The 18,890-nt window shown below is 42.6% G+C and overlaps 1 protein-coding gene across 3 annotated transcripts in view; it reads right to left on the bottom strand.

Moving 5' to 3' along the window:
• efr3a (EFR3 homolog A) overlaps positions 1 to 18,890 on the bottom strand; it is a 143,394-nt gene that overhangs the window by 16,631 nt on the left and 107,873 nt on the right. For all 3 annotated transcript variants that reach the window (XM_084008810.1, XM_084008809.1, XM_084008811.1), the window contains 7 exons: positions 12,636 to 12,714; positions 10,804 to 10,939; positions 7,939 to 8,106; positions 7,596 to 7,710; positions 4,565 to 4,616; positions 1,726 to 1,898; positions 1,220 to 1,295 (listed from right to left, as the gene is read on the bottom strand). In XM_084008810.1, coding sequence (XP_083864936.1) covers positions 1,220 to 1,295; positions 1,726 to 1,898; positions 4,565 to 4,616; positions 7,596 to 7,710; positions 7,939 to 8,106; positions 10,804 to 10,939; positions 12,636 to 12,714 — 799 coding nt within the window. The remainder of the gene's footprint in view (positions 1 to 1,219; positions 1,296 to 1,725; positions 1,899 to 4,564; positions 4,617 to 7,595; positions 7,711 to 7,938; positions 8,107 to 10,803; positions 10,940 to 12,635; positions 12,715 to 18,890) is intronic.

Raw genomic sequence — 18,890 nt, 5'->3', positions numbered from 1 at the left:
CGGTTATCATGGAAGAACCTGTTATTTTAATTGTGATCTGAATCATCCGGTGGATACACGCATTCTTTTTCATTGTCCTAATAATGTGAGTGGCCTTGGAGGCAGTCGGTGCTCAGATTTAGTTGGATTTGTTTAGTGTTTTTAAGTGTCTCATCCTTTGTATTATTTTATCAAACTTTTTAAAGTAGCAGGTTGTATAATATATTCCATTTTTGCTACAAGTCCATCACTGTGTGTAAGTGTTGGCTTTTCACTTCCGCCAAGTCTTTGGTTCAGTTCGTCTGTTTGTCACAGAAAAAGTATTGGCCGAATTATCATGACAATTGGTGGAAGGGTGCAGCACGGTTCAAGGAAGAACCCATTACCTTGTGGAGTGGATCTGAATCACAAGGTGGAAACACAAACCCTTTTTTCACTTTCATTAATCGGCCTTGCCGACGGACAGCGCTCAGATTTGTTTTTTCCTTTTTCAAGTGCTAGAGTCTCATCTTTTGTATTTTAAAGTTGTATTGATCTTCTTAAGTCGCCAGTTTGATAACTTATAATATGCTTTGCTACAAGCCACCTCTTACTTGGCTTTTCACCTCCGCCGAGGAGGTTATGCTTTCAGCTCGGTTTGTCTGTAGGAGGGGCCAAGGAAGACATTTCGGAGCGCATCGACCTTGGCAGAGGTTGGTGCTCTAAGAGTTCCCTCCTTTTGTGTGCAGTGTTGAACAGCAGGTTGAATCTTTCTAGGAAATGTGAGTGTGGGACTGAAGCCGACAGAAGGCGACAGAAGCTATTGTTGGTGTTCCAACATACTGACACCGACGCAGCAGATTCTAAAGGGAGGATTAATGTTTGCGTTTAGCAGTTTACCCTAACACATCTTCAATTTGGCTTCATTTGGTTCTATTGATGACCTTTGGTTTGATTTGTGCAATTCTTGGTTAAGATGTTCATAGGGTGCGTTTCTTATGTCCAGGTTGTAACAGATGCACAGAAGTGGACTGTTCTGGATAAAGACGGCTAGAACAGTTTGGATGGGTATTACATATAACATATGTTGGAAGATGGGTTGTTTTGTAATCCATTTTCACTGCCATAAACCTGCCGTCCACCATGAAGGAACACAGGCTGAGAGGTGTGTGAGTTTCTTTCTGCCTTCAAGAAATTAATTGAGTTCATAAGGACAGTGACCTCTGCAGAAAGAGTGCAGCAGAATCATAACAACGTCTACCTTCTTCATGAATGCAACGTCCTGCTTGGAAATCTTCTCTCTTTTGATCTTCAATGCTGCAACATTCGGAATGATTCTGTGACAGAGACACAAAAGCAGAAATAAGGTGTGGAAAGTTACATCTACTCAAAGACTGTACTGGGATCAGCTGGGAAAAGCATCGTCACAAAGGCGAACACAGATCTTTAGAGATACGTGGTTCTCACAGGACATGTGATGATCTTATAGCATATGACGCACTGCTGTACATTACACACTTAAACATTTTGCTGCACTATCAATACTTTTACTTTACTCATTTTTTCACAGTGTGGTACTTTTACTGAAGAAAAGGATCTGGATACTTCTCCACCACTACCAGAATAACACCAGCTACCAATGGGAAACCAACTATGGAAACCAGAATAAGAGCCACTACCCTTAAATGCACTCGAGTTCTTACTCTCACCGATCACAATCAAATAGTAACACAACAGGAGCAGGGCGCACCAAGGAGTTTTTTGTACCTGATGCCGCGTAGCTTGGCGCGGTTGTCATGGCGATCGATGATGTTGTGCAGGATCTCGAGCACCAGCTGCCTCAGCTCGCTGTCCTCCATCAGAGAGATGGAGAAGAGCGGATCCAGGAAGGGAGGAGGCAACGCAGCTGCCATGGACTTGGACTTAAAGCCAGAGGTTACCTGAGGTAGAGACAGGGGGAGAGGAGGGAGACCAGGGGAGAGGAGGGGAGACCAGGGGAGAGGAGGGAGACCAGGGGAGAGGAGGGGTGACCAGGGGAGAGGAGGGGAGACAGGTGTGAGCCGATTTATCACAGCGTGATGCGATTAATCCACAGGGAGGATCGTTGAGGAACAACGCTTCAGCAGAGCTTAAAGGTTACATTCACAAGCAGCTGAAACTGTTCAAATGTTAACCTTTCCTCTCTTACGTGACTGATCTGTTGATCAATGAACACTGGGAACAACAAATTGTCTTCAAATTGGGATTTATAACAGATGCAGGTCCTCTAAAAATGATTCCTGCGGCTTCCATGACACTTGTGTCTGAATGCTTATCTTAGCTTTAATATACATCTCTCTGCAGAAGAACGTCTCGCTGCACCGCTGATGGCATTCATTTCAAAATGTTATTACTTCTAAGGCCTCCTCTAAACCTGCAAAAGCAACAAATAATAGCAATATTAATGCCTTCCTTTCTCTGCTTCAGGCCTGATAAACACGTGGTCTCCTGGATCGATATGTTGATCATTGCTATATAATATTAACATGAATATTATTGGAACATTTGGCCAATATAATACCTGAGTCTCTGTGCTAATAAAAACAACCGACAATACAATAGAAACTGGTTTCATTGAACATTGCCGTTTCTAAACCAAAAATACATAATAAATAGGTTTCATATCAGCATCACGCTTGCAGAATTGCACAATGCCACATATTTAACGATAGGATCAGGCAACACTTGGTTAAGGTTTGGAAAAAATGATAATGAATCATTAGGTTTTGGTATGTTATGTAACATTATAGCAGCAAACTCGTCTACTGACACACACAGTTGGTTTCACTCGGGACACAAACAGCTGTCTTCTGGGTGAAAGTCCTGTGGATTGTTCAAGTTATTTTTTTGGCCTTTTATTGCGGGAGGACAGCGTGAGAGTCAAAGGGATGAGACAGAGAGGGCCGCAGGGCAGATTCGAACCCAGGACCTCTGCAGAGAGCATCAGTACATGGGGCTCCAACGCTTCCACTGAGCACTCAGCTATCACATTCATTTAATCAGTCAGATCTAGTAGCGCTCTTATGACGGGGCAGTCATAATGTATGCCTATTAACTTATCGTTGGCGAGTTTTTGAGACTGGAGCAGATGTTCGTCACACAATGTTCTTGATGTGTGAGTCTGCATCATCCAGGTCCAGACTGGACATCGTAATAGCAGAGACAAAACCACACATATTTAATAACATGAGGATATATGAATGAGGAGAAAAACCTGATGACCCTGAGGCCGAATGCATGTAAACTGCTACACTTCCAGTTCCTCCTTGTTACGTCGTCGCTCTTATGAACCAGAAATCGAGTTCACAAAAAATATGTAATTGTGAAATTTTTTTTTTAAAGACGTAGAGTCTAGAGAGTCAGGACTCAGGTGTGGCAGAGTGCTGGTTCGGCCTCCAGAAGGCTCTTGTCTGGTGTGAATGCAGCATCACACACACACACACACACACACACACACACACACACACACACACACACACACACACACACACACACACACACACATGCATACAAACATATACACACACAAACACACACACATGCATACAAACATACACACACACACACACACACATGCATACAAACATACACACACACACACACACACACACACACACACACACACATACATGCATACAAACATATACACACACAAACACACACATATGCATACAAACATACACACACAAACACACACACATGCATACAAACATACACACACAAACACACACACATGCATACAAACATACACACACAAACACACACACATGCATACAAACATACACACACAAACACACACACATGCATACAAACATATACACACAAACACACACACACATGCATACAAACACAATCACACACACACACACACGCATACAAACATACACACACAGGCACACACAGGCACACACAGGCACACACACACACACACACACACACACACACCTCCCTGCTCGGCCCCATCTGCAGATGCATTGTGATATAAATATTTTGACCTTTGAACCCTCCTCCAGCATCACTGAGAGGCCAGGTGGTGACAAGGAGGGGACACAAGGACAGACGAACAGCGTAATAAATTGCTCTGAGGGTGTGTGTGTGTGTGTGTGTGTGTCCATCACTGCTGGGTGTGTTGGGCCACCTGTGCCTCCTCGTGTCAGAGAGAGGAGAAGATACTGAAGGAAAAGGAAGCGTTGAAGTTTCAACTGTTAAATGGCCAACGTTCCATAAATAAAAAAATGTCATCATGAAACACACAAAAAAAGTTCTGAAAATTGACTTTTGTATTATAAAACGAATACAAGCTCCAATAATGTATTCAAGTATTTCACAATGTAATGGTTCATTTTACACTCTTTGATTCATTATTTATTTTCCAAATAATCATTATCAGACATGTTTTGTTGTCTGTTAATGAGACTTGGGTTTTTATGTGCCACCGTGTATTTTGTGGAGTTCTTCTTCTTCAAATAAAGCAGAAATGTTCAAAGCATCACTTCCTGTGACCTAACAGCCACCGGCCAGTAGTTCCTTTTCTAATGCTTGTTGATCCGTGGGCAGAAGGACTCACCATGATGAGCGAGCTGAGCAGCATGGTCTGGATCCGCTTGGTCCCCTGATGCCTGAGTGACAGCAGAGGGAGAGGACGTCACATATTGATCAGCAGCTGATCATTCAGCTCTGCTAGGCCACATAAATGTGGCTCTCAGGCCACGCTAAGAACACCACTATGACTAACACTGGTGGAACAATGCTGATCAAACACATGCAGCATTCTTCCTCTGTAACGACACGAGGGAGTAGCTCAGCTGATTGTCACAAGGAAGACTTCCCAGCATCGTGATATCACATGGACTTTAGAAACACACTCCACAGTATTTTGGCATCTGATCTGTATTTAGTCAAATCTCTAACTTTGTAACTTTTTCCCAGCTGCCACACGTGAATTGATCTTCCGTCTTTTTAAATCAATCTGATTGAACACAGATTTGATTTGCTTATATCTTCTTCATGATGAAGCTAAATACTACTGATATTCATTTGATGAATTAAATCAAACAGAGCAGATGTTTCCCCCAAATGTGCGTTCGTTTAAGTGAGAGGGAAGCCATTAACAGCCATTAACGTCATTCTGATGATGAAATGATAGATGTCATAGATGTCAGATCTGTTTATTAATAAATGCCCTGAAAGAATACTGGTGTGATCTCGGTGTTGAGGCTCTGCAAGCAGCAGCTCTTAAATTCAGCCAGAGTGAATGTTGGGAGGCTAGCACCACTATCATCCACTCAGAAACCCGACGAGCTGCAGAGCCACATCTCCCTCCTCCGGCAAGTACCCGGAAAGGAGAGGAGCAGGAGTGAGTCTGCTGGCCTTTGAGGAGGAGGAGGAGGAGGAGGAGGAGGAGGGGAGGGTGTTCGTTTGATTTGGGATTATCTGTTCTTGCACTCCTGGGGCCTGAGGGATAAGCTTGTTTTTCTTTCTTTTCGGCGTCTCAGTGACCCGGGAGCTGAATTCACTGCAGGGCGTCCGGGAGGTGAAGTGAGGACAGATTAAGACACAATTCACTTTGGATGAGAAGAAGTGGGTGTGTGTGTGTGTGTGTGTGTGTGTGTGTGTGTGTGTGTGTGAATCTGGTCTAGAGTTGCATGTTAAACTGTTTCATGTGACTTGTTTGTGTATCACCTCCTGCAATTAGGTAAAAACTACATTTGGCGCATCACGGCCGTATCCATGTGTATTTTTAAAGTAAGATTCCGTCGTCACAGGAAGTCAGATTCAGACAACAAAATCACTTAGACTGAGGGAAAGAGCGCGGTTGACTTGAACTTGACCGACTATTGACACTGAAGACAACATTTCTACTTTAGTTTTGAGTGTTGCACGGGACATTAACAGCGAAAGTCCTGCGTTTGTTTCAGCCGTCCACCTCTCCTTCCTCCTCCCCTGTGTCCCTTTATACTGCTCCACCCAGAATCAGAATCAGGTTTATTGCCAAAGTAAGTTTTCACTTGCAAGGAATTTGTCTTGGTTGTGTATGGTGCATACAATAAACATGTAATAAAAAAGAGAAAAAGTACTGGAATAGAAATTTACACTAAAAAATATATAAGAGACACTATAACATATAATATAAACAAGTATGTACAATATAACTGTTTTGAGGCAGTGCAGTTTGTGCAGGGAGTGCAAAAAATAACAAAACTGGATGTGCAAGTTGACAGTATATATACAATATATAAAGAGATGATGATATGTGCAATGATCAGGGATAATAGTCCAGGATGTGTGTTAGTGTAACATGTAGTTACTGGGTGGGGGGTTAGAGTCTGTCAGTGGGGGTCCCGAGGGGAGTGGTTCAAAATAATAATAATAATGCAGCCGGTGACGGCGTCACGTACAAACGCTTACGAGCTAAATGAGCGTCGGTGTCAGACGCCAAGCAGAACTGACCCAGCTGTCACCTGACGCCCTGGAATGGAGAACGGGTTGTATGTTCGTATCATACGTCATCAGACTGCATCCGTCAACGTCTCATCAACAGAAATCAGTGATTGTGAATAGAACACACCCTCTTTTACCCAAGCTGATGATGGAAGTGGACGTTTGTGCCAGATGTAATGACATTTCCTGAGATATCACGAGCACGAGGATGAGCCAGACGGACAACCTGACAACATGATGCCCGTCGCCAGCACGATCCACTAACGGACAACGACCTAGGTACTTTCAAGGGCTTCCATTATGTAAATGTTTTATTGTTAATTGTATTTCTGGGTCTCAAGATGAATAACCTTCATACAAATGTAGATTTCTCCCAAACACAAGGTTGAGCAGAAGAACAATCTAAACTCAAAAGCTCCAATTACTAGATTTTGGAAATGTCAACTGTGCCTCAGATTCTCCGTTCAGATGATAAACGACAGCTCCATTGTCGCGGTGTTATCGTGGAGAGCGGCGCTCCGGTCGGGTGGAAGCGGTCTGTTCAAAGACGCCGTTCGGTTTGATGTAAAAGCGTTTGGATTGTTTTGCCTCCTCAGCTCCGTAGAGATAATCCTGTTCAAGAGGGGAGTGAATCAGTCTTTGGCTGAACGGCTCACAACCACTCAGGAGTCACATGGAGGACGAGGCTTCATTGGAACACTTCTTTTTGGGGGGCATTTTTATGGCTTCAACATATTTTTTATTAGCGGTTGCAGAAGCACGATACGTCTGCTGACAACATTTTGTTCAGTGTGCTACAGCTGACTGCTTAATTAGCCTGCAGACGGATATTAGCGGCCTAATGAATGTTTGGCTGGTGTCTCGTTCAGCGTCAGCGGTGGGCTGCAGAAATGAGACGCTTTTAAATATAAAATTATTATTTTTTTCCCTTTTGGGTGTAGATTAGTGATTTAAAGAGCAGATGTGAGGGGTTTTAAATTGAGCTGCAGTAAAAGCAGCTGTCTGTCGCTCCCTAAAGGAGCTCAGGAAAGGAAAGACGGTGGGCAGCCAACGTGTTCGGAGCCAAACTGCCTCCATATTCTGGAGAATGGGCTTCTGGGAGCTGCTTGGCTGCAGCGGGACGCCCGGGGTCTTTGGATAATGAATGTGTGACTCACCCGATCTTGACGGTGTCCAAGGTGTGGCAGGGGGTCCCGTACACTGGCACTTTGCCCATGACGAACATCATGACTTCAGCTCGCTGGTAGTCTGGCAGGTTTCCACCAAAAAAGCCTGACAGGAGGACAGGAGAGACGATGAGCCAGCACGGGAAACACAACATTCTCTTCCTCTTTTTATTCCAATATCATCTTTACTAGCGGACAAAAAGTCTGAGCTTCACCTGGAAGTCCTTTTTGTAAAGTAAAAAGACTGTGTGTTTAGTTAGTGATGTGGCTGTGTGATGAACTTGAATATGTTGATGCTGGAATAAGTGAGGAAGTAAGGAAAGGCCTGCCGTACCGATGGTCTGGATGATGGCGTTCTGGACAATCCTCTCCTCGCTCTCTTTGCCGCGGCCGGACGAAACACTGGTGCTGGAGTTCCTCCTGGAGCTCTCGCCCAGCTCAAAGTCCACGCTCATCCTCAGGTGTTTGAGCAGCGTGTTGAACACCTCCAGCACGGTGGGGCCTGCAGTCACAGCCGCCGCAGCAGAGATGTATGCAAATCAAACACCGGGGTTATTTTCTCTGAGACAAAATGACTGAAGCAGCAAGGAGAGCCCACGTTTCCTCAAACATAGTGGGTGAAAAAGTGTTGACGCGAATTGATGCAAAAGGTCTAGGTGGCGAATACTGGAATGATTTGTGACTTCTATTAAAGTCAGATAATATGGACTGCAGAAAGGTGCAGTAACACAGTTGTATCTGTGCTGTTGGTCACGTTAAAGTCAGCCCTCCCTGGCTCACCGCTCCCGCCTTCGGCACAGGAGATTAACACAAACAAACACAAAAAGGCTATTAACCCTTTTTAAAAAATTATGTTTACTCTTTAATTACATTTGAGGATTATTTTTCTTTTGATGTAATATAAACAAGCACCTGCAATTAATTTTAAAAGTTGCCAAAACGGAACAAAGTAGATTTATGATCAAATAAAATGAATAAGTTAGACAAATTGTAAAGCAAGACTAATTACACATATTTAACCTGTGCAATTGAACTATTAAAAAAACAAAAACATTCAAATATGATTGTAATCGCTACAAGTTTAAATCGTCTCTCCTTCATGTAAAAACGTGGAGGTTTTTAATATTCAAGCCATTTCATGTTGCTGTGATTTCAATTTGATGGAGCGAGGCTAACAGTTTCCCCCTGCTTCCAGTGGTTGTGCTAAGCTATGCTAACCACATGGGGGTACATCTCTACTTCTCGTCTGCAACACGGTAAAAGAAAGGATTTCTTGAAGTTTCTTTAAGGATCTACTGAGGTAACAACACACAGGTCTGGACACAACATCACGTCACTCGTCTACAGCAGCAAACACTCAAAGTCACAAGATGACCTGAACCAGAATCTCCTTTTAACACACTTTACTGGATGATGAGAAAACAGAACGCCCTGTACTTCGTAATGAATGTACCGTGTAGTACTCTTATTGGTACATGATGTGACCAAAATATTAGAAATGCCTTTTAGTGTGGTGGAGTTGAACAAAACAATCTTTATCATAGTTAGTTCACATAAATTCCAATCTGATTAGTGTCGTTTCTGCACTGAGATGTCTGTTTTCCTCTATTGATAGCACATAAAGTGCTGCAGTAAAGTTTTCTTGGCATGTTAGCATCACACATTGCAGAAAATAAGCTCTGTGGCAAACACACATTTATGCTATTTACAGTTTTCGTTGTTGTATTTTTAAGCATGAGTACAATCGTGATGACATTCGTCTCATTCAGCCAACAATCTTAATAATACATAAAAGCCTCAACATTCACCAGAGGGCTATTTACTGACAACATATTCAACAAAAGCACAGCAGAAGTTATTTCAGGCATCTAATCAAAAACACATTCACTTCCAGACAAGGGAGCTGGAAGTGAAACAACGCTGACTGAGTTTTAGGACTCTTTAAATGTCTCATTAAACTATCTGCATGGACTGATGCTTCTAGAGGCACGAGGGACATTTGAGTAAACTATAAATGACTGCAGGTATTTCTGTATCTCTGGTCTGAAGCTTAAGTTCACGTTGAAATCAGAAGATATGTTGCTACAAACGGAGGATTTGTTGGCCTTCCATTAACATGCGTCTCATGTCCACGTTGTGTCTCTGGAATACAAACAAGGACGGCCCTTCCTTCAGCCAACATCAGGCTGCCTGAACATCACTTCCTTCCTCTCATATGAGTTACAGCTAAACGTACCTTCAGTCGAAACATGATTATTTTTTACAGCCTGCCTTTGGAGATCTTTCTTACTTTACTCTTTAATCTTTTTGCTGCAATGTTGGCCAAAATAAAGGTACAAAGAAAACCTGAAATCAAATCTGTCAGAAGGATTTGTGCTTATTATGAAGGTTTGGTTTACATTTTGTAGCAAATTAAGTGTATCTCAGCATGTCTCTGTAATTCTATCACCAGTTGGTTGTATTGTTGTACTTTGTGTTTCTGCTGTAAGTACACACATACAGACACGGTAGGATTACCCAGGATGCTTGTTCATTTCACTTGTGTGGAAACTACTCTACCCATTCACTTTCAATCTAACACCGCTGTCATACTGTACCGAGCCACAGATTGGGAGGAGTGGTGATTTCACTTTCAAAGGAGAACGTATTTCTTCGTTTGGACTCTTGAATCATTCCTATCCAGAAGGAAGTCATTTTTTTTTCCAGGCAGAGGCAGTAAAACACAGGTTGCAGGAATTAAATACAAAAAAACAGCATGATCTAAAATGATAATGGTTGTTGTAAAATATTAACTCACCTCAGTGGAAGGTATCACCTTCGTTTAACAGTGGATTTAAAATGAAGTTACTTGTTCTAATAATAATGTGGATTCTCCCCGCTGAGCATCAACACTTATCATGGGGAGGGGTTTGTGTGCAGCTGTTTTGTCAGGTGTAATAGTTCCCTGTAGGCTCTCCCATGTAAAGTGGTCCAAGGGGCAGACTGATCACAGAGAGTTGGGACCAGGTCTACAAGTGGCCTGGATCTCAAACAAAGTGTTCTCTATGACCATTGTCTAATATTGTAGGATATTATATATTGTAGATACATTTGCTGTCGACAAATTAATTAGGTGACAAAAACTTTCAACAAAAAGTTAGATGATATCTTATTATGAGGTATTTTCCAGCAGTGGGAACAGCTTTCTCCTCCAACTCACCCACTGAGCCTTTGGCGGCAATGGCCACGGTCTCCAGGAGGACCTGGACGATGCCGGCTCTGACCCGCGGCGTATTCTTGTTGTTGGTGTCCAGATGATTCAGGACCTGCTGGATGACGTGGTGGGAGTGCTGAGCCTGGACGGTGACAAAGACAAAGAGAGGAAGAGGATTCAAGACGCGTCATACCTCACGTTTGGATCTGAAATGTGACATTCCACATGTCAGCTGAAACGTACATGTGATATTCATTCTATCAAGCTTTTTGATTCAGAAGGTATCAAAACTGCAGCACACGGTCAGACACCATTTCTCACTTTTGCCTTTGAACAGGAACATTCCTTGAAATTCATCTTACCTGGGTGAAAATTCTGAAAAAATTGACATAATTCCACTGGCGGTGGCTTCTTCATTAAAAACAATAACTGGCCATATTTCCTGTGAGATAATTTTTTTACTTTTGAAGTGAAATGCATTCTGGGCTATTGCCCGCTCCTGTGAGTGTCTGCTTGAGAAACCGACCCTTGACAGCAAATCCTGATGTTTGCTGTTAATGTTGGAGATGAGAGACATTTTGAAAATGTCCCTGGAGCTGCTGCATCTCAGCGAGACCTTGAAATGGAAATAGCGTCATCGACAGCTGCCTTCAGAAGGATGTTTTCTTTTAAAATGGTCCAAAGTCTGTGGTTTCCTCCTGAAAGCAGCGTGTTGGACCGTGTCTCTGCAGGACAAACCGGGAGTACGCTTTGTCTGTCGTCACCGAGATCAAACAGACTGTCCGTTGCCGTCTCCTGGCAGAGAGACACAACTCCCTCCGGACGGATCAAAGAGACACAACTCGGCCAATTCTCTCACACACACACACACACACACACACACACACACACACACACACACACACACACACACACACACACACACACACACACACACACACACACACACACACACACACACACACACACACACACACACACACACACACACACACCTGCATCACTGATTGTGTTTTATCAGCAACTGAGTTACCTGGGAGTAACGGAGATTTGGCCCGTTTGTGGTTGTGAGTGAGACAGAGAGTGAAGATGGATGCTGTAAAACGTATTTGACAGCAGTAATAAGTGGTTGAACATACAGCTGCTGCTCTGCGTGAGCCAGAGTCAGTCGACGGAGGTCAAGCGATGGATAAGTCGACCGTTTCGTAGGATAAGTCAGGAATGTAGAAATGATCATGGTCAAGTCTTTATAGGACAAGTCAATAACGTAAAACATTTCCATGGTCACATCTTGATATACAGTAAGTTGACAATGTAAAAATGATTGAGGTTATGTCCACATATCATTCGTCAAGGTCGAGGTCACATCCATGTATAGTACGATACGTTGATTACGTAATGATCCCTTCCACAACAGGCTTGATGAGTGTAAAGGGCTGCGTTTGGAGTTAGAGTTCCCAGTCCTAATGAAAGAAGCCCAGAGGAGGGACCTTCTGAGAAGCAGGATTCAGAGAAGAAGAATACCCCAAACACCTCATCACAGTAACAATGGAGTGCAGCAGGGATATCAAAAAGAGAGTGTCAACACATCGGATGGCAAAGTGATCCATCTCCCTGTGGAGGTTTCAGGGACACCGCGGTTGGATGACAGCGTGTCAAGATGACTGACAGGTGCTGAGTGAGATCCAAAAGTAATGGGAGGGCGGGGATGACGGTACACCTTGTGCTCCAATGTAATAAGGAGGGGGACCTGCCTTATAGTCATGATGCAATACTTTAAAACTACAGAGACAGTAGAAATTGCACATATTTGTGTAATTAAAGTGAGTGCACTGTACCTGGATGGAGTACATAATGATTCTGAAGCAGGAAACTGCAAATTCATTGGGGTCCCACAGGTGGTGGTTGTCCAGGTGCCTGCAGACAGAAGAAAAGTAAACAACGTCGTCAATCTTCTCACTGACTAAAACGTCCAAGTGAGGCAGTCATTGGAGATGGATGGGTAAACATGCACAGAGTCCACTGTTTATTTCCAGGTTCCCATCAGTATTCACTATTCTCCAATCCATGTCCTCTCTTCACCACGTAGCTTTTATGCTTAAACCTCAAAAAACCTCAACCATGAGACCCTTTATCATTGGATTTAGAGGACAAAGTAAAGCTGGGTAGACCTGGGACTGTGCATGTTATTAAAAAGGTTAGACTAATTAACAAGACCAATAAATACATATAGTAAAAAAAAAAAAAAAAAAAAAAGAATGTGAGGAAAGATATGAATATGTGCACTTCCTGAGCAGGTTTGACTTCAATTCCATTTTTATTTTTATATATTTGTGATTCAATGAGCCACCTGAGTGCAGCCTCATCACTTGTACAGTAAATACCACCGGACCTCAAAGACCATCCAATAGCAGATGAGTGCAGTCAGAGCTAGATGTTTATAACTACTAATTTTGTTGGAATATATAGTCAATAGCAATGCCTATTTTATGCCACTGATATAAAAAGTGCAATACGTGGACTGACGGGCTCTGTGCAATGAAATCATTCAATGTCTGTGCAATGTGTGTGTGTGTGTGTGTGTGTGTGTGTGTGTGTGTGTGTGAGAGAGAGAGAATGTAGACATGTAATGTACAGGTTGAGTGCTTTAGAAGATATAAATGCAGGGCCATTTATCATTGAGCTATTAGATACATATTTGGTACGGAGACATTTCACTCACAGTGTAAAGATAAACGTGTCAGTGCTCTCTGGAAAAGGAAAAATATAATGAGGAAACGTTGTCTAAATTAACTAAAATATACCCATTACTTCTATGAACTGCAACTTCTTATCACTACCATCAATCTGCCGGCCCAACCCATGTATTAGTCTGGCTCTAGTCATTAGTCCACCAGTAGCACTGGTGATCAGAGATTGGGGTTTAAGGTTCAATTATAAATTAGTTTTTGTTCTATAATGACATAATCAAGCAAATAATCATTAAATATATCATTATTAGGCCCAGCGGTTCACAGAGCTGCCTGTAGATTCTGAGATAAAGATAGACGGATATAATAAGATAATGCAGAGGAGGATCAGTGATACAAAAAGCTGAAAAATGCAGGACAAAAGAGGAAAACCTAAGACATCCCACTGCTGATCTTAGAAAAAGGGCAAAAAGGGAAGGAATGCTCATGTGCTTCAACACTGAGCTGAAGCCACAGAGGTGAGATATACATGAGGTCAAAGGTCTCATAAAACACCATGTGGGTGTTGACGACATGCAGATGAGAGTGAGCGGCAGATGGCGGGCGATGGATTTGCTCATCTCTGTGGGAGCCGACCTGCAGCCTCAAGGTAAACCCATCTATGACATACATCTTCTATTTATGTCTGCACACAAACACACAGGCAGGACGTTGACTGATTCACCCGCCTGCTGACAGCAAGAGCAGCTTCCAAATCATCTGTATATTCTGATGGGACACAATCTAAAACAAAGCATAGAGAGGTCACACCCCTTTCAGCGTTCCCCATAGGACCCAATTTTGGAAAATGTATGGGAGTCAAGAGCGAGAGACAAATAATTTTTTGATCCCGTTTGAATTGTACTATGAATAACTCATATGTTTGTCAATTTAAAAGTCAAGAAAGAAGTTGGTGGTTCGGTTTGTCATAGTATCATTTAGTTTTGCGGTAAACTGCACAAGAGTTACGCCTCTAATGTCTTGCAATGTACGTCACAAACACAGCTGTTACCTTGGCCTGCTAGCTAGCTAGCTCAGCTATGTCCAAATGTATCTTAACCATGGATCTCAATATATAACACTCCAAATAAGTCGATCATAGTGAATTCCAAATGTCGGGAATTGTGAATAACGTGTGTGAGTGTTTACAACGTAACAATGGGTAACTATAACTTAACACAGAACAAGTCCAGCTGAGGCTAAAGGGAATACCATTAAATATCCAGGTATCCATAAAGCAAAGTGTTGTTATAGAGAAATGTTGACCTTCTGACAATATACAATAGTTGTCAAGCCGTATCACTCAAAAATACGAAATGAAAAGTGAGTGGATGACCAAAGTCAGAACGGTTCATCATCGGGTAATTGTGAACATCGGTCCAACATTTGGTACCAATCTTCCTGCTAGATGTTGAGATATTTTACAGGATACGTGAAAACTGTGACGTCCTGGTGGAAGAAGTTTCAGGAAACGATAAGGATTATCATTATAAGGATACATCTTTGGTGTCACATGCAAAACATCCCAAAATGTCAACCGCGTGGTGGAAAAGTAAGAAAACCACGAGTCCGTAGGATTCATCTCCTGGGAAACATGTTAAGTCAATGAATCAAGTAAAGGCCAAAATGGTGAATCCACCAATAATTGTCCCAATGCAAATACATTCAGTGCCACCAACAATGAAAAGGAAACATGCTTCAAAGAACAAACGACTCCTCTGGTTATTATTCCTGTATATTTTACTTTACTTTCTTGTTGTCGTCCACAGTGTCTCACAAGGACGAAGACGGCGGTTTGTGCTGCAGCTCCTTCTGGGAGTCGTTTTTTACTTGAAGATAAGAGCACATGAAAGCAGAGCAGCTTCGTCTTCATCAGTTGTTTGTGTCTTTAGCAGCTTCTACCAGTTTATTCTTATATCTATCCTTGTTTCAAGATGCTGCTGCTTGTTGTTTATTTGCACTGAACATTTGGACTAATGCTGTTGTTTTCATATTAATGTGTTTTTGTTGCTTGCCTCATTTTTGTTTTTGCCATTTCATTATTGTACATTTCATGGCCTAAATTGTGCCCCAGGGACAAATACAATTTATTTCTTATTGTATTTGATTGAATTCAGCAAGACATTTCCATCTATGTTAAATGTTTGACCATCAGACACATTTGTCCTGTTTCTAGAAGGTTTGATGTGTATTCACATTCTTCCTTTCAAATGGAATCTCAGCTGCAATATCAACACTCAAAAAATTTGTTCTATGAGAAATTACCTGTTTTTGTTTTCCTTACAAAGTCAGTCCCATCCTGTGGTCGTGTGAATCATGACTCTTAACTGTAAGCAAAGCTTAAGTAGTGTAACATTTTATAACACAGCAAAGAGCAAGAGACGAGGAGACACCCACAAACTTAAATATCAGACCTCACTGAAGTGACCTTTTTTGTTTTACGTTTTAAAAAACAAGGCCATCTTCAGTCACCTAGCAACAATGTTGTAATGTCCCAGTCAAGCGCTGAGATTTCTAAACAATGGCGTTCTGTTGAATGTGCAGAAAGTGTCTGACAAACGCTCCATTCTGCAGTATAACAAGTTGGACAAATCCATCTCCCTGACATCCTGCACCTGCTGACTCACAACAACTTGCGTCAGTCTCATTCAAAAGGTTTTCTCTTCTCACACCCCAGAGATATGGTCAACGGCTTCCGCCGTGTTTTTCCAGGCTTGTTATTCCACTTAAAGGAGAAATCCGGTCATTTTTTACCCCATTTTCGTTGTCCCCAGGGTCATCCCGACTAATTAAAAGCAAAAAACCTGACAAAAAATGACGTTGCCTAGGCCGAGATCTGTACCTGCCTGGCAGCCTTCCAGACTCGCTCCAATGCTAACCCATTGGGGCAAGTTTTATCTGCTTTCCTGGGCCTCAGAAAATAATTCCAAGACCTATGCAACAGAGGTTGGGTCCATACGAGACACGACAGCGCTCGTTTAGCTCAAATAGTGTGGCAAAACGACATAAATATGTGTGTTTTTGCATGGAGTTACTCACCTCAAATCACCCCGTAGACATTAGCAGTAGATAGCCGAACGGCGTTCGTCTCTCCCAGTCACCGCAGAAACTAAAATGTTTTCCTCGTAGTTTTGATTTTGTAATCCATAAAGAAACGATCGAGCAGTGCAGTCGTCATGTCCATAATAAATCCATGAAGCTGTTATGTCCATATGTATGACTATGTTACAACATAGCAACGATAGCTTAGAGCTAGTAACGTGCCGGGCGCTCGTCCGTCCCAGTCACCGCAGAAACGAAAACGTTTTCTCCTTAGATTTTGTATCCATAAAGAAACGATCGTGCGGCGCAGTCATCATGTCCGTAATAAATCCATGAAGCTGTTACGTCCATGACTATGTTACAACATAGCAACGACTGCTTACAGCTAAACAGCAGCCTGTAGCCAAAACAATGCGAGTCTCGCGCAAGTTTCCGTCTGCCGACTGCCTTCACTACCATCTCCCGACGTCCTCACTCTGGAGCTGTTTTCAAGCCAGTACAGTGACAAATCTTGGACAGTCGTGCGAGGGTCACTTTGAGTACACCTGGAGTCGAAAAACAGCGAGAATGGCAAGTAGTAGCTAGCTAGCTTTGGAGGCTCTTGCTCGATCTCGAGACGGGAACTTGCGCGAGACCTGCATTGTTTTAACTCCCGGCTGCTGTTTAGCTGTAAGCAGTCGTTGCTATGTTGTAACATAGTCATACATATGGACATAACAGCTTCATGGATTTATTACGGACATGACGACTGCACTGCTCGATCGTTTCTTTATGGATACAAAAACTACGAGGACAACGTTTTCGTTTCTGCGGTGACTGGGATGGACGAGCGCCCGGCACGTTACTAGCTGTAAGCTATCGTTGCTATGTTGCAACATAGTCATACATATGGACATAACAGCTTCATGGACTTATTACGGACATGATGACTGCACCACTTGATCGTTTCTTTATGGATACAAAAACTACGAGGAAAACGTTTTTGTTTCTGCGGTGACTGGGAGGGACGAGCGCCGCTCGGCTATCTACTGCTAATGTCTACTGGGTGATTTGAGGTGAGTAACTCCATGCAAAAACACATATTTATGTCGTTTCGCCACACTATTTGAGCTTAACGAGCGCTGTCGTGTCTCGTACGGACCCAACCTCTGTTGCATAGGTCTTGGAATTATTTTCTGAGGCCCAGGAAAGCAGATAAAACTTTCCCCAATGGGTTAGCATTGGAGCGAGTCTGGAAGGCTGCCAGGCAGGTACAGATCTCGGGCTAGGCAACGTCATTTTTTGTCGGGTTTTTTGCTTTTAATACGTCGGGATGACCCTGGGGACAACGAAAATGGGGTCAAAAATGACGTCTCCATTTGACATATTGGTCAGTCAAACTGGGGCTCATCTTTTGGAAAACTAAGTGAAAAATGTTGTCTATGAAACCATCCGTTAGGCCTACACCACAGGTTGCTACATCAAATATATCAAATTATGGGGCTTTGTGTGGCTTAACATATACGTTTTTGAGTTTGGGGTTGGTCATGACTTCTGGAGACAGTAATTGCGTTTTTTTTTTTTGGGTGCTTTGGGCACCAGAAGGAGAGTGTCATATAGTCCCATTATATTGGAGAATAGGCAGATAACTCTACAGCCGAGATCTCCAACACTAGACAACTCACACCAACACAATCCAGCCTGAATCAGCACTTTTATTTTATTTTGGAGGGAACTGTTCCTTTTAATATTTCTTGTTGGTGAGTCCTTCACAGACAGAGGCTCTGACCCAGTAGCTCCTTTACCCATTGGACCTCTTGGGTGCCTGGTAGGCCATATGATCCATGTATGATGGTCCCGACACAACAACACAACACAAACCTGTCAAAACCAAATTTAGCTTCAAATGTCTGGTCATATTTTTCAGTTTTAAAAATGTATTTCAAGGAAACAGTTCTTGTGAAGCTGCTTGTGTTTGTAACCTTGACTCTATTTGTTAAATACATGTGTAAAAAAAACATGTTATTAAAAGTAAGCAGGGTTTTAAAACCAGAGTCTGTATCAAGTTGGAGTTAGTGCAAGGATCAATATTGGCCAGCAGGAGTCACAGTATTATTGAAGCATCAGAACCAGAGCTTGTATTGTACAAGCACTATTAAAACATTTTAAGGATATCCAGCTCTCACGAAAAGCATTCGACGATGGTTCAGTTTAAACATACAATCCCAGCAGCCATTTTCAACAGTCTGCCTGATGCAAACAAAACTATGGTCTGTGAAAGAATGGCAGGGGAAAAGAGTTGGATGAGAAGGAAAAGATGGAAACGAGGGGAGAGAAAGGAGA

This window comes from Eutrigla gurnardus (assembly GCF_963514095.1).
Source record: "Eutrigla gurnardus genome assembly, chromosome: 4".
NCBI lineage: Eukaryota > Metazoa > Chordata > Actinopteri > Perciformes > Triglidae > Eutrigla > Eutrigla gurnardus.
This window is presented reverse-complemented; position numbering and strand designations above follow the sequence as displayed.